Raw genomic sequence first — 15,354 nt, 5'->3', positions numbered from 1 at the left:
TCATTACTAATGTCATTACATTAACCCATTAAAACCACTTTAATAAGGTAAACACTCTGAGTGACACAAAGCTTACTAATCTGTCAACATATCATTACTAATGTCATTAAATGAAGTTACACAAGTGTTTTTATAGGTAAACACATCAGATTATAGTAAATGATGGATGTACAGTTTACTGTACTGTACAGTCATCCAGTTATGAACTGTTCTCTCTGCTAGTGTGTCAAACTGTACCGGAGCATCAGACTCACCATCACTTTATGTCTCCACAACATTAGACTTTAAAATACATTTAAATAATGTCCTCGTAGATCAGAATGAATGGATTCCTATAAAACCTACTGAACACGTTCCTGTTCTCTGGATAATGAATACTAATCATCACATTGTCTCTGGTGCCACCTTCAGGCCAACTTCACACATAAGCTATCTGATAATCTATTACATCTGTCTGATGTTTAAAGTATTTTCTGTATTGATGAATGTACTGGAATGAGTGTTTAAAGTATTTTCTTGTCATTACTGATTCATGCTTTCTTTACAATGACTGTTATTTATTGGTGACTCTGCTGTGTTTTTATTGTATTGTTGCCTCGGCTGCCCCTCATTAGTAATCTGAGTCTAAATAAAGGTTAAAGGTTATGATGAGTGTAGGTGGTTTACATTAATGGCTTTTTTTTATTGTGTTAATTCAGGGTGTTTACAGTATGGCTGCAATGCTTTTCAGCTGGTGGAACCGACAGCAGACTGGGATTCAGACAGGTAAATTATTATTAACAATAATAATAATAATTCATATAACTCAATCTCTGAATCCAATCCTAAATATTTACATCAGTGTTAAGCAGCACAACATGTCTCATCACAACGCATTGTCAGCTTGTAGATCAGCTATTGTTTAACAAAGTAACTAGTAACTAAAGCTGTAAAATAATTGTAGTGAATTAAAAGTACAATATTACCCTGTATGTAGTGGAGTAGAAGTATGAAGTATCAAACACAGAAATACTCTGGAGCTCGGGTGGAGCAGTGGTAAAGTCCCTGCCCACCACCATGGAGGTTGTGGGTTCTAATCCACCGTGGTGCAACCGGCTTTGTCCAGCGTTTACATGAACACACCTGACCCGTGTTCAGGGGAGGAGGAGGAGGGTGATATCGGTCATTGCACGTATTCCTACAGGCTGGGGGGGGGCATCTGTCAGCGGGGAGTGTTGGGCGGGAAGAGTAGGACGAAGGCTCTACGTCCTCCTGGTGGGGGCTCCTCACTGGCAGGTCAGTCAGTAGGATAAGACAGCAGTGACAACACAGAGATGTGTGAGGAGAGGAATTAATTGGCATAACGACTAAATGGGGCAGAAAAAGGGTAAAAAATAATTGGCTACTTTAAATTAAAAAAAAGGAAATACCCAGGGAAAATAAAAGTAACCCAAGAGTTTACTGTAAGTACAGCACTTGAGTAAATGTACTTAGTTACTTTTCACCAGTGGTTCTTATAGTGGGGTCCGGGGGTCTCCACGGGGTCCCACTGCACCAAAACGTTTGAGAACCACTGCTTTACACCACTGTGTGTGTGTGTGTGTGTGTGTGTGTGTGTGTGTGTGTGTGTGTGTGTGTGTGTGTGTGTGTGTGTGTGTGTGTGTGTGTGTGTGTGTGTGTGTTGCAATAATAATAGTATTATTTGACTGTTTCCATCCAGGGAAGAACATCAACCTTGTTCTAATCGGGGGAAGACATGGAGGAGGACCCAGTGGAAAGAGTTCAGTCGGAAACATCATCCTGGGCAGAGATGTTTTTAAAGCAAACATAATAACATGTCAGAGTGTCATGAGACAAGAGGAAGTGTCAGGCAGACAGGTCACTGTGGTAGACACTCCAGGATGGTGGTCTACTCTTCCCCTAGATCTGACCCCTAAACTGACTCAGTTAGAAATCCAACAGAGTGTGAATCTGTGTCCTCTAGGACCCCATGCCTTTATCCTAGTGATCAGATTGGACGACACATATGTAGGAACAGGGATGTCAGCAGAGGAGCATATGAGATTTCTCCTCAGTGACAGAGTGTGGAAACACACTATTATAGTGTTCACTGTAGCTGATAGAAACAACATGAGAACTGATCTCATTAGATCTGACTCTGACTTAATATATCTCACTGAGAAATGTGAAGGTCGCTTCCATGTTCTTAACATTAGTGACAGAGGAGATAGAAGTCAGGTCACAGAGCTGCTGGAGAAGATAGATCAGATGGTGACTAGTAATGGTTGTCACTATGAGACAGAAGAACACGTCTCAGAGGAACTGAAGGAGAAGGAGAGAACCATCAGAAGAAGAGCAGAACAAAGGAGGACAAAACCTGGACCTACAAAACACATTGGTATGTTTTGTTTACTTTGTTTAAGTGACAATTAACACATTTTGTAACCTATATTGCATTTTTCTGATGTGAGGAGATTGTATTGACAAAGAAACAAATTGTGTTCTGTTTTAATTGTATTTGCTGGTGAAATGTTATTGTTTAAGCCAGTGGTTCTCAACCAGTGGTCCGGGGACCACCAAGTGGTCCAGTGGGGGGGTTACCAGGGGGGTCCCCAGCAAAATTAGTTAACATAGCGTCACAATCATTTTAACCACTTAGCTTGCTATTCAAAAATAGCAGATCTACAAGCTCATAGCGCGGCACCGAGTGCCGCGCTATGAGCTTGTAGATCTGCTATTTTTGAAAAATATTGAAAATGTGTGCATGTAGTTGAATATATACATTTATATTTTATATGTACACAAAACATTTTCAGATGGGGGTCCGCGGCCAAGTGTATGTCAAAGGGTTTGTGCCGCGCTGTGAGCTTTTACATCTGCTATTCTTCTTTTTTTTTGTAAAATCTTGAACGTGTTTGACACATTCTTTAACACAAATCTTCTCTCCTGGGGGTCTCTGGCACAAAACAAATTCAGTTGGGGGTCAACAGCCAAATACATATCATTATTAGGGGTCCTTGACATGAAAAAGTTTGAGAACTGCTGGTTTAGAAGGCATTTGTAGAATCGGCCTCAGGTCTTAACACATTAGCTGCCAAAGACGTATATATACGTCTTTTAATTATCAGCTGTTGTCTGCCAAAGACGTATATATACGTCTTTGGAAAAAAGGAAAAAAAAATTTTTTTTTTTTTTTTTGCATTTTTTTATAATTTCAACCCTTGTCGAATTATGAACAGATTAGGAGCTAAAAATGTTCGAAGATTTGCTGCTCCATTCACTTCAATGTTAAAATTCAAACGGACAAACAATTCACTTTGTTTTTTGGTTTAAAACTACTGCTTTTGAGCTATATTGAAACATCAACCAAACATGTCAACGAGGTCAAAATGACCTCGTTGACATTTGTGAAACCACACCTGAATCTCATCTGTGATTAGAAACCATCTGGGGATCAATCATACTGGAGGAAAAAAATCTGTGGCTACGCGAACAGGTACCAAAAACATGGCAAAACCCTGGCAGGCAACAGCTAAAAATCTGAAAAAACTCTGGCAGGCAATATTAATGAGTTAAACATGCTAACCCGGGTGTCCCTATAAAAAAAGGATTATAATCCCCAAAATAGTGAAAATAGCTGATCTATAAGCTATAGATGTGCTATTTTCGCTATTTGTTTTATGATGATGAAGTATATAGGGCTTAACCACATGAAGCCTAGCATCCCTATTCTGGGGAAATAGCTGATCTACAAGCTCACAACGTGTCGCATTGCACCGTGTTGTGAGGTCGTAGATCTGCTATTTTGTGCTAATACATTTAGTGTAGAGTGAAAACAGGTGGAGGCCTAGTACAGTCCCCTGGGGGACTCCACTCAACTAAGTATAGTGTTGAAGTGGTTTAGTGGTTGAGGAACAAAGATACAATGTTTTAAACATATCGTTGCTGTACGTCCAAAAGCCTTTATTTTTCATTATTATATTTAAAACATTTAAATAGAGTTAAAATAGCAGATCTACAACCTCACAACACGGTGCAACGCGACACGATGCAAGCTTGTAGATCAGTTATTTCCACAGAATAGGGATGCTAGGTTTTATGTGTTGAAGCCCTTTCATCATATGCCAAATAGTGAAAATAGCAGATCTACAAGCTCACGACGCGTCGCAATGCGACACGTCGTGAGCTTGTATAGATCTACTATTTTCACTTTTATGGGGAACGTCTTTTGTATAAGGACACCAGGGTTATCATGTTTAAACAATAACATTTCACCTAGAATAAAATTGTAGATCTGCTATTTTCACTACTTTTGTGTGACACTCTTGTATGGTGAAGTAGGGCGTTAATTTACAGCAACTATATATTTTGTTATATGACAAATGGCTAAAACAGCAGATCTACAAGCTCACAATGTGTCACGTAGAGAAGCAATATGAGCTTGTTGATCGGCTATATTCGCTATTTAAAACAAACCTTGAAAATGTTGTTAAACAAAGTGAAAGTAAACATTGTTTTCTCTCACAGGACTGACTGACCTCAGGATTGTGTTGTTGGGAGAGCAGTACTCTGGGAAGAGTTCAGCTGGAAACACCATTCTGACAGGAAGTGGTTTTAAAGTTAATCAGGGAGGTCAGAGGTCAGTGCAGTGTGAGGTGAGACAGGGTGAAGTAGCAGGGAGACAGGTGACAGTGGTGGACTCACCAGGCTGGTTCTACAACAGTCCACTACAGGACACCTCAGAGATGTTCAAACTGGAGATCCAGAACAGTGTGTGTCTCTGTCCTCCTGGACCACATGCTGCTCTTCTGACGGTTCGTCTTCATAGAGCATTCACCAAAGCACAGAGAGTAGCAGTAGAGGAACACATGACACTTCTGTCACAGAGTCTCTGGAGTCACTCTATGGTACTGTTCACCTATGAAGACCGTCTGGGAGACAGAAGCATTGAGGAGCACATTGAGGCTGAAGGAGAAGACCTCCGCTGGCTTGTTGACAAATGTGGAAACAGATACCATGTCTTCAACAATGAGGAGACAGATGACACTCAGGTCACACAGCTGCTGCAGAAGATAGATGAGATGATGTCAGGAAACAGAGGTGGACACTGTGAAGCTGATGGAGATGTTTGTGAGAAGAGGAAGAGGTACATAGAGGAACATGTCCAGACACTGACCAGGAAACTGACCACTCTGAAAGCCAGCTCTAAAGGTGATCTGTCTGTCTGTCTGTCTGTCTGTCTGTCTCTTTCCAATCTAGCTGGTAAATTATTATTAACAATAATATGAATAATACATCACTTGTGGTGATGATGATGATGATGATGAAGGACATGATTTCTATAGCCCTGTAATATTGTTGTTGTCGGGTAGAAACCTTGTTTCTCCATGTTTCAGATTTTTATGTTTTTTTTGTAAATGAATGCCCTATACTTCATCGTACATCAGTTTTGCACAAAAGTAGTGCAAATATCAGATCTACAAGCTCACAACGTGTCACGATGCAACGCATTGTGAGCTTGTAGATCGGCTATTTTCACTATATTAAAATGTATTAACAATAATTTTTAAAAGTTATTTTAAAAAGTACAGTAAAGTTATTTTAGTTATTTTAAAAAGTAGAGTAAAGTTATTTTAGTTATTTTAAAAAGTACAGTAAAGTGCAAAAAGAGGCAATAAATAAAAAACTAATATTCTAACTTAATGTAGATTAGAGGAACTGAGAGAAGAAGCATCATAACTGAACACCAGTAAAGCAGCTGCTCATTATTATTTATGTAAACTATTTGTCAATTATATAGATTTTCAATTTGTATTCTCAATGTTAATTAATATTATTAATAATTCATATAACTCAATCTCTGAATCTAATCCTAAATATGTAAATAAGCAGCACAACGTGTCTCATCACGACGCATTGTGAGATTGTAGATCAGCTATTTTTGAATAAAGTAACTAGTAACTAAAGCTGTAAAATAATTGTAGTGGAGTAAAAGTACAATATGAGTAGAGGTATGAAGTATCAAAAATGGAAATACTCAGGTAAAGTAAAAGTAACTCAAAATTGTACTTACTGTAAGTACAGCACTTGAGTAAATGTACTTAGTTACTTTACACCATTGGTTCTCAAAGAGGGGTCCGGGGACCCACAGGGGTCCTTGAGGGGTTTCCAGGGGGTCCCACTGGAAACCTACTTTGAGAACGACTGCTTTACACCACTGTGTGTGTGTGTGTGTGTGTGTGTGTGTGTGTGTGTGTGTGTGTGTGTGTGTGTGTGTGTGTGTGTGTGTGTGTGTGTGTGTGTGTGTGTGTGTGTGTGTGTGTGTGTGTGTGTGTGTCAGGAGAACATCAGAGTCTATCAGATGTTAGATTGATGCTGGTTGGTGGAGAGCAGTGGGACAGGAACAGAGCTGGAAATCTCATTCTGCAGGGCAGTGTGTTTACAGAAACTTCATTCAAGGTGAGTAATATGATATGAATGTTATAATGAAAGAAGTAAACAGTGAAGAGATCAAATATAAATGTTTTCTGATGTTAATGTGAAAGTATCTGCTGTCAGGAATGTTTAACTTTTGGCCATTAAAAACTCTTTGGCCATTAAAAAATAGCAGATCTACAAGCTCGTAGCCGCTACGGGCTTGCTTTTTTTTTTAATCGCGGACATTTTAGCAAATCTTTAAATATTTTTATTTCATTATTTTTTTAAGCTAATATTTGTAACTCAAATCTTTGCTTCTGGGGGGTCCCTGGAACAACATACTTTGAGATGGCGGTCCGCGGCCAAATACATATCATTTTGGGGGTCCTTGACATGAAAAAGTTTGAACACACTGATTATAGCAACGTACGTTTTTTCAAAAAACTGTTAGGATTTATAAGATATTTGTAGAATCCCCCAGAAACAAAGATTTGCACAGATCTACAAGCTCATAGCGCGGCACCGAGTGCCGCGCTATGAGCTTGTATATAAAAATGACACAGGTAAGTTCCCGGTCTTAATGGGTTAATCATTTTTCATACCCCCCCCCCCCCCCCCCATTTATTCTTGCATTGTTTGAAAATAGCAGATCTACAAGCTCACAACCTGTCTCATAGCAACATGTTTTGACCCTTTGGGCTTAAAGGGACAGTTCACCCCAAAAGTACTTTCTTTCTGTAGATTACTCACACCATGGAGACTTGAATTCATGGATATTTTGTAGTTTTTGTCTCATTCCTAAGACAATAATGTGATGACCAGCGGACCGGTAGGCAGTGGTTCCGGTAGGAGACCCAAAGAGTCTCCTTTGTGTCTCCTACCGGAATGGTGATTGAATTTCCTACCGGAAAAGATGAGAGGGAAGTCTTCATTGAGGACAGAATAGGATGAAGGTTTAGCATTTTATGACTAACATACATTAAACCTCATATTCCAGGAGTTTAAAACCCAGACTAAACTGACACATTGTGTCAGACAACAGAGACGAGTTGCTGACAGAAATGTGAGTGTGGTGATCTGTCCAGACTGGTCGACTACACCTCCATCACAGAAGACCAAAGACGTCCTTCTACACGGTGTGACTCTGTGTTCTCCTGGACCCCACGCTGTCCTGGTGACTGTTGATGTCAGGTCCAGTTTCTCTGAAGCTGACAGGAGATCAGTGGAGAAACACATGGAGCTGCTGGGGGACAGAGTCTGGAGACACTCTCTGGTTCTGTTCATGTGGGGATGCTGGCTGGGAGGTAGACGTGTTGAGGAGTACATAGAGTCTGAAGGAGAACCTCTGAGGTGGATCCTGGAGAAATGTGCCTACAAGTACCATGTTCTACATGGTTACAAGTATGACATTTCAGAAGTAAAAGAGCTGATGGAGAAAACAGAAGACATGGTGACGAGGAACAGAGGACACTTCAAGGTGGGACATGAGACGAGACACATGACACTGTTTGAAAGACTGAAAAGAAAGAAAACATTTACTGCTGAAGAATGATAAAGATAAAGTATTAATCCCCGTGGGGGAATTCAGATGTTGTAGCATAAGAGTAGAGAGATAAGAAAAGATACAATCAATGAATGAAAATAAATCAATACAAAAGAATTGATTTATAAATGAAAAGAAGAAGAATGAAAGAAGAGAGAGGAGATGAGAGAGGAAGTTGTAGTTTGTAGTGACACAGACACTCGACCTAATGACCTGTCTGAGGGTTTGTCTCACTCATCTATCTCAGATATAGAGTAGCACAAATGCATTATCTACTCAGAACTTTCTAAGGAAGTTATTATGCTCAAATATTATTGACATTTATTCATTAGGTCAAGCTACATAGGGAGCTGTTCATTAAGAATGGACAGTCCTTTGGGACAAAAGCTACACCTTTGATAGCCAAAGAGAATATGACTTTACACACTGTTCTTCTTTCAGAAAACATTTTAATAACACATACAGTCAATTTATATTTCTATAAAAACATGTTTTTTATTGAAATCCACAGTTTGAATCTGTGGATTTCAAACAGAAGTTTACCACAGTTTGGCCACCAGTCGTTGCTATTCTTACATATAGCAGCACTGTTTTCACATTATATAACAGTACTTTTATATCACTCTCTCATAGGTTATTTATTGTAGTTTATCCCAGAATACTGTATGTAATCACTGAGCTCCCTATTTTTCCCTATTTAGTTATATACTGTGTGTGTGTGTGTGTGTGTGTGTGTGTGTGTGTGTGTGTGTGTGTGTGTGTGTGTGTGTGTGTGTGTGTGTGTGTGTGTGTGTGTGTGTGTGTGTGTCTCCTCGGCTGACTTGTGGGTTGTCACCAATGTTATTAAAATGTGCCAGAACATAATCATCATCTGTGCTGCTGCCAATCTGAGTAATTCTTTACATACAATACATACATTTGTAATGGGATTACACGTTGTCAGACATAATAGTTCCAGTATATTGTGTCTTACAGGTAACCCCTCCAAATCCTCCCCCCTCCACCACCAACTCCACCACCACCTCCACCACCCCCACCACCCCCTCCACCACCTCCACCCCCACCACCCCCACCCCCTCCACCACCTCCACCACCCCCCCCACCACCCCCACCACCTACAGTAAAGTAAGTACACTTATATAACAAAATATTAGTTCTGATGGCTGCTTTTTGCACTGACCAGCACCTTAAAATAGCTTTTGTTGTGGATGATTAGTTTGATGGTTTGATGATTAACCGATCTTAACAATGATTCTCAAAATAATACATGTTCTGCAAAACACTAGCATTTCCCAGAAACAGGGCTCTTCCCAAAACAAGCAGATGATGGCGCCACAATGCCTTTTTTCTCCTTATATTTAAATCAGTTGCATGGCAATTTAACACATAAGCTATCTGATAATCTTTTACATCTGTCTGGAATGAGTGTTTAAAGTATTTTCTGTGTTAATGAATGTAGTGGAATGAGTGTTTAAAGTATTTTCTATATTAATGAATGTAGTGGAATGAGTGTTTAAAGTATTTTCTATATTAATGAATGTAGTGGAATGAGTGTTTAAAATATTTTCTGTGTTAATGAATGTAGTGGAATGAGTGTTTAAAATATTTTCTGTGTTAATGAATGTAGTGGAATGAGTGTTTAAAATATTTTCTGTGTTAATGAATGTAGTGGAATGAGTGTTTAAAGTATTTTCTGTGTTAATGAATGTAGTGGAATGAGTGTTTAAAGTATTTTCTATATTAATGAATGTAGTGGAATGAGTGTTTAAAGTATTTTCTATATTAATGAATGTAGTGGAATGAGTGTTTAAAATATTTTCTGTGTTAATGAATGTAGTGGAATGAGTGTTTAAAGTATTTTCTGTGTTAATGAATGTAGTGGAATGAGTGTTTAAAGTATTTTCTGTGTTAATGAATGTAGTGGAATGAGTGTTTAAAATATTTTCTGTGTTAATGAATGTAGTGGAATGAGTGTTTAAAGTATTTTCTTGTCATTACTGATTCATGCTCTCTTTACAATGACTGTTATTTATTGGTGACTCTGCTGTGTTTTTATTGTATTGTTGCCTCGGCTGCCCCTCATTAGTAATCTGAGTTTAAATGAAGGTTAAAGGTTATGATGAGTGTAGGTTGTTTACATTAATGCCTTTGTTTTAATTGTTTTAATTGTGTTCATTCAGGGTGTTTACAGTATGGGGAACCAACAGCAGAGTGGGATTCAGACCAGCAGCCCAACAGCAGGTGAAACATTACTATAGAAATATCAAGCACATGATCCATATAGTGTGCGTGCGTGCGTGCGTGCGTGCGTGCTAGCATGCGCAGGGTTGTCTGTTTACAGGTACAACCATACAGTAGCTTTTGTACTAAAGTATTATAATACTCAGTGTCTCTTTATTTGGACATAATCTCCTACCACAGCCTGTATGTGTGTGTGTGTGTGTGTGTGTGTGTGTGTGTGTGTGTGTGTGTGTGTGTGTGTGTGTGTGTGTGTGTGTGTGTGTGTGTGTGTGTGTGTGTGTGTGTATATGTTACAGGGAAATTGGCGTGTGCGTGTGTGCATGCTCACACATGCACACACGCACACGTGTGTCGTCGTGGACACTGGATAGTAACCATAGACTGTAACCCAAAGATTTGAACACAATTTCCACGATTTTTCAAAGAAATAGCAGATCTACAAGCTCATATAAACACAAACATCTGAAAAATCATTAGCAAAAGCAGACAAAACAGAATTAAAAGTTAATTACAGTGGTCTGATGGCAGAACCCTGAACAGTGTTTGTGCCACGTTCGGTGAAGATTGCATGTAGCACCCAGGGGCCTCCGGGGCCCTCTGTTGTGACTATTGTCTCGGCAGACCTGTGAACAATGTTTGTGCCAAGGTAAGGATAAGGATAATAACGTTGTGCCACCTTGGCACAGCAAAGCCCCAAAAGACGTTAGGATTTAGGATTTTGTAATTTTTGGTTTCACTTGGACTCTGCACTGTGATCTTGATGCCGTTTTCTTTCTTGATTGGAAAGCACTTTGGAATAACTCCAGTTGTCTTTAAATGTGCTATACACATACAGTGACTTGACTCCCCTTTTAGAAGAAAGCATTACCGTAATCATTTAGGTAGCAGTGTACATATTATTCTCATGTCCCTCTGTGTTTTCTTCTCTTTATTTTCTCCACTAGCATTGACCATCATGGCAGCCTGCAACATGAAGGAGCCAGTATGTCTGATAGAGAGTGACAGTGATGGGAGACTGCGTATGGTTCCCAGTGCCCAGAAGATTTTACAACAGATTGAGCAGAAAGTGGTTGTGGTGTCAGTAGTGGGCATGTACGGAACCGGAAAGTCCTACCTCATGAACAGGCTGGCTGGGACCAACACAGGTGAGCATTTTCATTATAAGATACATGAACACTCATGATACAGTATGTGTTCCAAAGTCCACAAAATAGAACGTCCTATTTCAGATCATTACTAATGCTTGCAGCCAGAGGAGTTTTTACTTTTGTTTATTGTTAGTTTGTTTAATAATTGCACATATTTAGTGTGCTATGCTTTACAACTGGATGCAGACACATTTCTAAAAGTAAATGAAGGGAAACAGAAACACAGAAAATATGGTACCAGCTGAAAGAGAGGAAGGGAGGGGAGCCCATCCATGCTAGCATGAAAATAGAATAGGAAAAAAAAAAAAATGTGTTCCAACCCCACGACTCCCCACTTCACATCTCAGTTGCTCCAAATCTCAAAACTAAGGCTATCACCTGTTTGTCTCGCTCCCCAATAGTAGGGTGATTACATGCTATATTATATGGAAGATAAAAGTGGGACAGCTATTATTTCTAATAATGATTTCATATCTGCAAAATCAGTCAATATCCTAAAGCTTGAGTTGTTGCTACAATACTTCTTGCAACTAAGCAATGGCTTGGATTCAGTTCAGCTGCCAAACATTATATTTCTGAATTAATGGTAGGGATGCAAATAATCAATTCAATCAATTGATAGTTGATGCACCTTATTGATCGATTATTGATTAAATGATAAGCAGGGATTTTCCTGACAACCTGAATTTACTATTACTAGTACACACTGCATAGTTATAGTAGCACCATTATAGACAACGCTGAAACATTTTGTCTTGAAAATACTGTTTAAATTAACCAAACAACACCCTGTAAACGTATGTTAAGTCCTAAAACCTTTGACCACATTTTCAAACCACCTAATCATTCATGAAGGAGCATGGATTCTGGCCGGGTACAGGGCATGTCAGAGCAGGGACACAGAGGTTCTTGCTGACCGGGGAGAAATGGTCATAGAGATTATAATACATGCACTGCGGGACTGCCACGGTGTGTTTCTAAACAAACTATTCATTTCAGCCAATAAATAGATCACGTAGTTGTTCAGAATTGATTACTATAGACAGGGCAAAACCTGTAGGCCTATGTGCCCGCCCCCATCTCAGTCATCCAACTTCAACTTTTATTTGTAAATCTATGTATATAAAATATACATTCCCCTTCAAATCTCTTAGTTACACCAACACTGTTCATGTGAGGTAGTTTGTTTATGCTTATTTAGTGAAATGATGAAAATGGGTTGAACGCTGCATGTGTCTCCGTCTCTCCGATGGGGCTCTGAGAGCTCTCTACAGCCGCTCTGTGTCCTCAGTGGTCTGAGAGCTCTCTACTGAATCATTATTGTAGCTCTAGCCAGACCCACTGAACTAACCCACACAACAGCGCTAAATTCAACATGGAGGATTTACATGATGACACTACAGCTTGGTGTCTTATGTTGAGGACTTTTCTCCACCTTCGCCTACGCTGACAGAACTGAAGCTTTTGGTGTACAACCATACATGTTCGAGCCAACCCTCGAACCCGGCAGCATAGCCCCAGCCAGAGAAGTGACACAGACGCACACACGTACACTAGGTAGCTCACAGGGGCTGAAGTTTGTTGACTGACAAGGGCGGGGACATAAATATCCGATACAAAAATAAATCAATAAAATCCAAATAAATCCAATCAAGGTTGATATTAGGATAAATGAATATAAAATAATGAATCGTTTGTTTAGAGACACGTTGTGGCAGTTCCGCGATGCGTGTACATGTCCATTTCTCCCCGGCCAGCAAGAGCCATGTCCCCGCTTTGAGATGCTCTGAACCCGGCCACACGCTGACATCCTCGGACAGGCTCGGAGACCCAGTGCGCAAAATGACCATAGTGATTTTTAATTTAAATAAATAAGCATAAACAAACTATTTCACATGAACAGTGTTGCTCTAACTAGAGGGGGAATATATATTGTATATACACATATTTACAAATAAAAGACATTTTCATGTAAAGTCACTCCCTGGGTTTAGTGCAAGGAAGCTGGTGCGAGCGAGGGGAGACCGACCGACAGACAGAATATACAGTAGGCTATTAATAAATATCTGATAAAAAAAATCAATACATTAATTTCATTGGCTTACCTCATTCCCAATGTTACGTCATTAAAATATTAGCTAATTAGCTTAGCCTGATTACCCTTTAAGTAAACTGCACATTCATAGATGTTCATAGATGTATGGGGACAATTATTTTTAGATGACTAGATGCTAACGTTGCTAGCACTATCAACATGAGTAACATTAGCATATTGCTAGCACCTCCAGAACCAGTAATTAATGGCTCGTCCTCAATGTGTTTTCAGAGTTTCAGAGTGTTTAATTATCAATTATGGTGGTGATGAATGAGTTGGATACATTGCTGGTCATGTGCTTTTTCCATCTACAAATATATGTCTACATTTTGTATCGGAACAAGAATCAAATTGGTATTGCCCTTAAAGACTTGAAGAATCAATATGGATAGTCTAGTTGAAATATGTTTTAATGTAATTTGGTTTGTTATTGTCTCATTCCATCCTCAAGGATTCCCTCTGGGATCCACCCTCGACCCCAAGACAAAGGGCATCTGGATGTGGTGTGTACCTCACCCCAGAAAGGCTGACCACACCCTGGTGCTGCTGGATACAGAGGGACTGGGATATATTGAGAAGGTGAGACGCCATTTTGTTTCATGTTCAAATCATGTTGCATTTAATAATTATAAATAATGAAGTTATTACAGGAAGGTATTGGGGATGTGACGTCAGAAGTTTGGAGGTTAGTAGAATTAGGCATTAACCTCCACCACTCAACACCATTGTCTATGCCTCTGTAAATTAGAATGCAACAGCCGTAGATGTGATGTTGGGGGGGGGGGGGGGGGGTACAGTATCTCCTAACTCACAACACAAGTCTTACCCAACTGTCTATTTTATTCTATGTCTAGTGACCAACATTGCTGCGTTCACTGCCCCCCAAAAGATAAAAAAAGATGGAGTCAAAGTTGTCTGAAAGAGTTTACAAACGGGCACCTTACTGTAAACATGCAAGAACAGACACACAGAGAACGGATAGCTCTTCTTACACATTCAAACAAGTTAAGATATATAAATTATAAATCTTAGCCCGTCTGGGAAGCAGAAGGTCCCAGGTTCGACAATGTGTCGAGGTGTCCCTGAGCAAAACAATGTAACTGCTCTGTTTAAGATGGATGTTGCAATACATACATGAACAGATATGAGATGGTTCAAGCTACAGATGAGAAGTGATGTCTTTCGACATGGAGGATACTGAGGAGTTTTTTTTTCTCCCCTTATTCTAAAATTTTATCCCACGATTTTGTAACCCCATTTTTTACACCCAGTGCTAATTGTCTATGTAATCCTAGGCACTACCTCCCTAGGTCTGCCAACCTAGGGAGGCCACTCAGGCCAGGGCCGAGCTCATGCCTCCTTCAATGCATGAGAGCCAACTTACCTTCTTACTGAGGAGTTTTTGAGGATTTTGTAGGCGCCAATCAGGAGGGCGAGGGCCAGAATGATGCAGGGATTAAAGCAAACAAAATAAAAATGTGTTCTATGATAAAAATCATAGAACACAACTTTATAGGTTTTTGAAATTTCAAATGGACTAATAACACAAATTTCACATGAACCCTTTAGACCTGATGCTGAAATAAACGCCTTCTAAATCCGAACCTACATTTTTTGAAAAACGTAGGGGCGCCACAAACGTGAAAAGTTACACGGTCTGTCGTACAAATCCAGCCTGGTGGACATTTTGCACTCAGAGCAGCGCACTTGTCTACTTGTTCCACGTACACCTGTTGACTTTCAAAACGGTTTATTTTGTCTGTCTGTTAAACACATTTGAACATATCAAATAGGAAATTAAAGGGTGGCAAACTATGAACAACATGTAATCAGAGTAATGTAACTAACACATCCAAATGTTTCTTCTGGTTACAGGGAGATGAAAGGAATGACAACGGTATCTCTGCCATGGCATTTCTGCTCTGCAGCAC

General features: G+C 39.6%; 1 protein-coding gene across 1 annotated transcript in view; it reads left to right on the top strand.

Moving 5' to 3' along the window:
* Window positions 1-1,827: 1,827 nt before the first annotated feature.
* Window positions 1,828-15,354, top strand: part of LOC311060283 (GTPase IMAP family member 8-like) — a gene marked incomplete at both ends in the record, with an annotated part of 14,284 nt that continues 757 nt past the window's right edge. The window contains 8 exons of the mRNA XM_084078419.1: window positions 1,828-2,377; window positions 4,507-5,190; window positions 6,320-6,438; window positions 7,394-7,873; window positions 10,120-10,180; window positions 11,125-11,325; window positions 13,875-14,002; window positions 15,299-15,354. The exon at window positions 15,299-15,354 is cut by the window's right edge and continues 54 nt beyond it. Of these exons, the coding sequence (XP_083934545.1) occupies window positions 1,828-2,377; window positions 4,507-5,190; window positions 6,320-6,438; window positions 7,394-7,873; window positions 10,120-10,180; window positions 11,125-11,325; window positions 13,875-14,002; window positions 15,299-15,354 (2,279 nt within the window). The remainder of the gene's footprint in view (window positions 2,378-4,506; window positions 5,191-6,319; window positions 6,439-7,393; window positions 7,874-10,119; window positions 10,181-11,124; window positions 11,326-13,874; window positions 14,003-15,298) is intronic.

The sequence above is a fragment of the Gymnoscopelus microlampas genome (assembly GCF_963454915.1).
Source record: "Gymnoscopelus microlampas genome assembly, chromosome: 14".
Classification (NCBI taxonomy): domain Eukaryota; kingdom Metazoa; phylum Chordata; class Actinopteri; order Myctophiformes; family Myctophidae; genus Gymnoscopelus; species Gymnoscopelus microlampas.
This window is presented reverse-complemented; position numbering and strand designations above follow the sequence as displayed.